This window comes from Haliotis rubra, unplaced genomic scaffold, assembly GCF_003918875.1.
Source record: "Haliotis rubra isolate DU_JTF1 unplaced genomic scaffold, ASM391887v1 Scf666, whole genome shotgun sequence".
Classification (NCBI taxonomy): Eukaryota; Metazoa; Mollusca; class Gastropoda; order Lepetellida; family Haliotidae; genus Haliotis; species Haliotis rubra.
Genome location: NW_025767375.1, coordinates 163,493 through 169,988, shown reverse-complemented (window position 1 = coordinate 169,988; position 6,496 = coordinate 163,493). Strand labels below are relative to the sequence as shown.

Here is a 6,496-nt window from a genome sequence, read left to right as displayed (position 1 = left end):
ATACTACTACTACTACTACTACTACTACTACTACTACTACTACTGACGCCATATAGCTGGAATATTGCTGAGTACCGCGTAAAACTAAACTCACTCATTCACTACTACTACTACTACTACTATTACTACTACTACTAGACCCATGAAGATCCGGGTTAAAATTGATCTTCAGTAACCAATGCTCGTCGTACACGTCATTGCATCCCAATAATGCGTAGATCGATGCTCATGCTGTTGATCACTGGATTTCCGGGTTAAAATTGATCTTCAGTAACCAATGCTCGTTGTACACATGTCATCGCATCCCAATAATGCGTAGATCGATGCTCATGCTGTTGATCACTGGACTGTCTGGTCCAGGCTCGATTATTTACAGACCGCCGCCATACAGCTTGAATATTGCTGAGTGCGGCATAAAAACTGAACTCGCTCACTCAGTACTACTACCGCTGCTTCTATCTGAAAGCTGAAGCTTTAATGGCTGTGATACACACTTAGAGGAGAGAGCATTGTCCATTTCAAATGTTTGATTAATATCTCGGCATAACAGTATAATGTTAGCGTAACTCAACAATGATCCAGGTCAAGGTTGGCAGTCACGCTGACGTTAAAATACTGATCACAGAATTGATGCTGACAAACTCAGTGCGGTCAATGGTCATGAGAGATCCTGGTGTAAGGTGTAAAATCTTCACTCACACACTTCGTCTCATTCGTTGAGGACTGAATGTTGCGTATTAACCGTTCTATATTGTAGGCAGATGTATGCAATCATACATAAATCTATTCTATAAATTTCTTGACACCTTTCGCAAGCCGTTACAGGATGCATGTGAATAAAATATGAAGGTCTTGAAAATGGCCGTGATCACGAATTAATTAAAGCATTCTTGGAAACTCCCTGATAAAAACTGCTAACAATTATTGATGTATCGTCTTCTAACATAAGGATCTTTAAACTGTGATTTGTGATGTGGACTTAACAAATATATAGAAAATATCAGAAGTCGTATCTGAAAGAAATGAAAAAAATTAACATGTGCACGTTCTGAATAGATTAAATAAGTTACATTGGCGGATCCTTTTGAAAATGACTTGAAGATTTTTTTTTTTTGCGTTGGCGGAGCCAATGGGGGGTTCACCACACACACACACACACACACACACACACACACACACACACACACACACACACACACACACACACACACACACACACACACACACACACACACACACACACACACACACACACACACACACACTTCAAACTTCCTGGATCCGCACATGAGTTGAACTCATTTTACGCCTCTACAGTCAAATCTTTTCGAAACAGTTACTCTGTGATAAAGAGAATATTTTAGCTGAAACGTTCAGGTTACCCGAGAACCATTTTGCGTGCTCCCAACATCTACAGAACAGAAAGAAACATCGACCAGAGGTGATGTACATGGCATACAGTTACCATGAAGGCTTAGCGTCAATGAAAAACATCCAGGGCGTTGGTTTGAGTAAACTGATTGTATTGCATTAAAAAAAGAAAAAACCCACGCGGTAACATGTCGATAATACTGTGTCGTGCAAATAAACACCCTACTTATCTTTCCTAAACGATACATCAAGGCAGAGGAAATGTTTAAATTCATCTTTTTAAGAGGTTTAAACGTTTGCTTCATGCGCCGACATCACTTGGAGTACATTTTTGTCGATTTATTACATTTACGATCATTAAATCAAACAAACATGTGCGGAAGTTGATAATCTTACGAAAACGGAGTGCTTTTGATTGACGGTGGGCTGCAAGACACTGTAGGTGTTTAGGAATGCAACAGCCGTGCCCTCTTGGGCGAGACGTTCTTTGTCAAGAAAATATATGTGTGTGAATACAATGTAAACATATTCAATGAATGTCTTCAAACACTATGCTGTGATTCACGGTAGGTAGAGGAATATTGAAACGAACGAACGTTATTCATGTTCCGGTACTTTATGTTATCACCAACAGCCCTTGATGAGAATAATCGTTAATCCGAGTTGGCCGGCCTACGGATTCAAGCAAACCGGTTCTCCGTGTTTCCAATAATAGCAAACTGGCGTGCTCTGTCGCGAGGAATTATCAACAAGCCGACGATCTCTCCACGGGTATAGGAGACATAATATGGTGAAGACATAACTAAATCATGGCGGGATCAGAGACGGGTGGGACAAGTGATTCTGGATCTGTGAGATCCCAGACGAGGGAATTCACATGGGCAGACGACACCATGGCGCTTGGTGTTTATAAGGACCACGAACGTCTGCCCAAAGTGGTTAAACTTGAGGAGAAGGGGGAAGGAAAGCTGTGTCCTGGGTTAAAAATCTACAGTAAACAGCCAGTTTTGTTCCATGCCAGAAGTTCAAAAACGGTTGCCAGTGCGCGGACTATTCACAAAGACGGAGAGACAGGGATGTACTTCGAGGTTGGCCAGACATTGCTGTTACCAGAGGACTATGAAGGTGAGTAGTCATGGATATTGAAACCGGTTTGGGTTTACATGAATGAAAAGGCCTGGCCGGACCGGAAACACGTGCGTGCACTCATTCCGGTTTGTTGTCAGATGGTTTTAAAGATTCATGTCATTATCACCGCCTGATTAAATCATGACACAGTCACGGAACATGCGGTAAACGTGAACTGACTAACGTACAACAGAGACGGGTCCAGATTAACAGATTCTGTGATAGTAGCAGTGTCAAAATGACTCTTACTTCGTGGACCCTGTTATTTATGATCTTATTCTGGATGGTATTTTTAATACACGTTGAATGGTTCAGCTTTCAAATCCTTGAGACTATGTGGTGATTCACGTAATAAAAAATGCTTATTTACGATTATCATAAGCTTAAATATTTATGAAAAACTGTCCTACCCGAGAAATACCAAAAATCCTTAATAACTATTATCATAAGCTAAAATATTCAGGAAAAACTCTGTTGTGCCCGAGGAATGATACATCCTTTTCTTCTATTGAGTTAAGTTTAATTCTACATCATTGGCTTGCCTCCGTCAGTAGTTCGAAGTGAGTGAGTGAGTTTAGTTTTACGCCGCACTCAGCAATATTCCAGCTATATGGCGGTGGTCTGTAAATAATGGAGTCTGGACCAGACAATCCAGTGATCAACAGCATGAGCATCGATCTACGCAATTGGGATACGATGACATGTGTCAACCAAGTCAGCGAGCCCGACCACCCGATCCCGTTAGTCGCCTCTTACGACAAGCATTGGTTACTGAAGGTTCATTATAACCGGACCTTCACGGGTGTCAGTAGTTTGAAGCAATATAAACTTATATATTGTCAGGCATAATTCAGGCATTTGTCACTACTTGTTTCATAATTAAATTGGTGTTAATTGGTTGTAGTTTAAAGCTGAATGTTATTTTCCAGGATGGTTTGAGATGGTCCCTTCAGATTTCGGACGTGCCACTTGTTTCCGGTCTATAGCGGAAGTTTCTGAGGTCATGCCCCGGATGTTTTTCACAAGGTCAAACATCAAAGCTATCCGGATCCAGAAGCAAGAAGATGAGAACCAGAAGATCTTTGAAAGGAAGATTCCAGCTGGGTCTGTTCTTAAAGTCGAAAGCATTTTCACAGCAACTTGGAAAACGAGTGCTGTGACTGGCGTGTTCAAGAAAAGCAAAACTGAATGGATTACAACGGAAGTCAAATACTTGAAATGTATAGACAGCGACCAACAGGAAATACTTGTCCCGCTCACCCAGAGGGGAAAGTTTAATGCACTGTACGAGAGGGGTAACCTAAACAAAAACTCCGTATATAGGATGAAGGATATCCTGTCGGATGTTCCCCTCCCAGTTAAAGCTAGACTGTTGTTCGGAAAGGCGCCAGTGGTTCCGTGCATATTTACAGGAATGATGGTCATTAAGGCTGCCGAAGCCACGGAGACAATTATCTCTAGTACTGTTTTGAATAAGAGGAACGTTTTGTTTGAAGTGCCACTTACTGCTCCTTGTGATGTGACGGAGTCGGCTGATGAGGAGGAGTACAAGGATTTGGACTCATACAGAGATGCTAAGAGGCTGTGCAGGAAGTATGCAACGTTGTACAGCATGATGATCAAGCTGAGTCCTGAGATGGACACGAACCAGCAGGTGATCCAGCACATTCCGACCTCTTCCACTGGAAACACCTTGTCACTGGACCTCATTGGGGACATCAGCTTGACCGATGACCCGGTCAACGTGATGATGGAGTCAGACACGGATTCTGTCCAGAGCGAAGACCAGAGCCCGGTCTTCACAGGGATGTTACTTGAACTGAAGGAGTTTAAGAATATGGAATCAACCACGACTGTGTGAGTGAGTGTGTGGGTGTGAGGTGGGGGAGTTTAAGAGAGGGCATATTCCAAATAGTCAAAGGGTTAATGGTGCGGCCCGGCTTCTGGTGAGTTCACAGTCATCTCTACCGCGGGTTCGATTTGAGCGTCAGAGGGGAGTTGTATGAGAGATGGATGTTGAAGAAACTCGGACAGCCATATCCCATCGGACTGGTCGTTTGAGTGAGTGAGTAATGTTTCCCGGTCATATCACGGAGGAGGTCATCAAAACTGGACTTCTTACAGTGTACACGTGGAGAATCGAACCCGCTGTAACTAGCGAAAGCTTGAACCACTCGGCTTCCCAATCACTCCTCATGTAGGATGAAGGAAAAGCCTATCCAGAAAAGTGTGTGAAATCATGGAATCGGATGTGACGTACATAGGAACACTGTCAATAGTCCAGCAAGAATGGAATTATGGAACACTTGACTGCTAGCCATATATTTATATGTGAACACTGCATTATTATGATGATAACCACAATGATATTAAGGTTTATGTGTGCTAAGGGTATAGTTCACCCTGCAAGGAAACTATTTTCCCTGTTCTAGTGATTTGTAATAGTCATTTCATATTTCTTAATGATCAGGGTTTTTTACAATTACAGAAAAGATGAGATGTTGGTCGATACCGTCTGATTCACAGGCACGTTAAAAGTAAATATTTCTTGTATATCGTAGTTATCTAAGTTTATCAGCCGGTATTGTTGTATACTGTTCAAATTAAGGACATTAATTAAATTATATATCCCCATATCACATTCTATTTTCAAAAAGTATAAAAATACTTACGGGAAAGGGAACTGAAATGTATGGACGGGTTTTCCAAATGACTTTTGTATCGGCGGTCTTATAATATTTTTAAATGGCAAACATATATTATCGTTTTTTATCTGACGTAAATGCATGCGTACTGTGGAAAACTGAGTCCAGTAACTTATTGTTAGAAGGCTTCTTTATGTAACATGTACTCAAAAATATTTTGTATTATTCAATATTATTTATTATTTGACGGGGCCTATATACGTCATGAATTAATGTTTGATGACCTGTTTTAAATCAATATCATTTTATAGATTTTAATTAAAGAAAACGTGTCAAAGTAAGCAAAATATCTTGCTCGAAACCAAGGTGTCCGAGTGAGTGAGTGAGTGAGTGAGTGAGAGAGTGAGTGATGGACTCTCTGATAGAGACTCACAAATAGAGTATGTAGTTAAACCACACGGAAACCAACAAACACGGGTTTTGTGTGAAACCCACATGTACGATTAAGCCGAATATCACAGCAGGGTTTCATAATGAATTCAAATCCTGGACAAGCGGGCCCTGGAACGTGCTTGGCAGGTAAAACTGCCATTAAGACATGCCTCCATTAAGACATGCCTCTTCATGCCCCAGGGAATAAGGAATGTATACACCTATGTTTTATATGCCAAGGTTATATTTAGCCATCACAATCTGTCAGTGACATAAACAAATCTTATATCCTAGTGCTATGATTTACAAGCATTCGTTTTGTTGCTTTTCGTGTTTCGCTGTTGACATGGTCCAACAAAGAAAGCGAAAGGGAGGTAACTGTGATCATATTGTTTTGTTGCATTATTTATTCTGAATTTTCGTTTATCTTCTGTATGAGTGAGTGAACATGGGCGGATCCATAAAGGGGTTGCCAACGCAAAAAGTCTTCAATGTGGTCTTAAGTCATTTTCAAGGGGAGGAGAGAGAGAGAGGTTGTTACCTCTGGTTCCGCCAATGGTGAATGATTTGTGTGCTTAGTGTCCGGTGCTACTGGGAATGTATTTATTTAGATGTAACCAGTATGTGTTTATATCATAAATAAACTATTAGAAAAGCAGTTTGGTTTGATTTTGATTATGAATAAATGAGCTGAATTGGGTTTAAGATCGCTTTTGAACAGCATTTTTATTGAAAACGCCCTGCCAATTTAATATTTGAAAGGAAGTGGGCTTGAAACAATTTGCAAAACAATGTAGAGTATTGAACCCTTGACTCTAGCGTAACTAGTGAACGCTTTAACCACTCGGCCACCCAACAACCCCTCTTGTCGGGGGAGGGTTTGAAATCACCACGCCTTGGACCAAATGGTTACCCCTGCC

General features: G+C 41.1%; 1 protein-coding gene across 2 annotated transcripts; it reads left to right on the top strand.

Moving 5' to 3' along the window:
* Positions 1-2,071: 2,071 nt before the first annotated feature.
* On the top strand, positions 2,072-5,554 carry LOC124257547. Of its 2 annotated transcripts, XM_046691645.1 has the most exons (3): positions 2,072-2,496; positions 3,429-4,379; positions 5,520-5,554. In XM_046691645.1, exons 1-2 carry the CDS (start codon positions 2,181-2,183, stop codon positions 4,358-4,360), a joined length of 1,248 nt encoding a protein of 415 aa, XP_046547601.1. In that variant the 5' UTR covers positions 2,072-2,180; the 3' UTR covers positions 4,361-4,379; positions 5,520-5,554. The 2 variants fall into 2 exon arrangements, with proteins under 2 accessions (XP_046547601.1, XP_046547600.1); XM_046691644.1 differs by lacking the exon at positions 5,520-5,554 and having other exon boundaries at positions 3,429-5,481.
* The last annotated feature ends 942 nt before the right edge of the window (positions 5,555-6,496 follow it).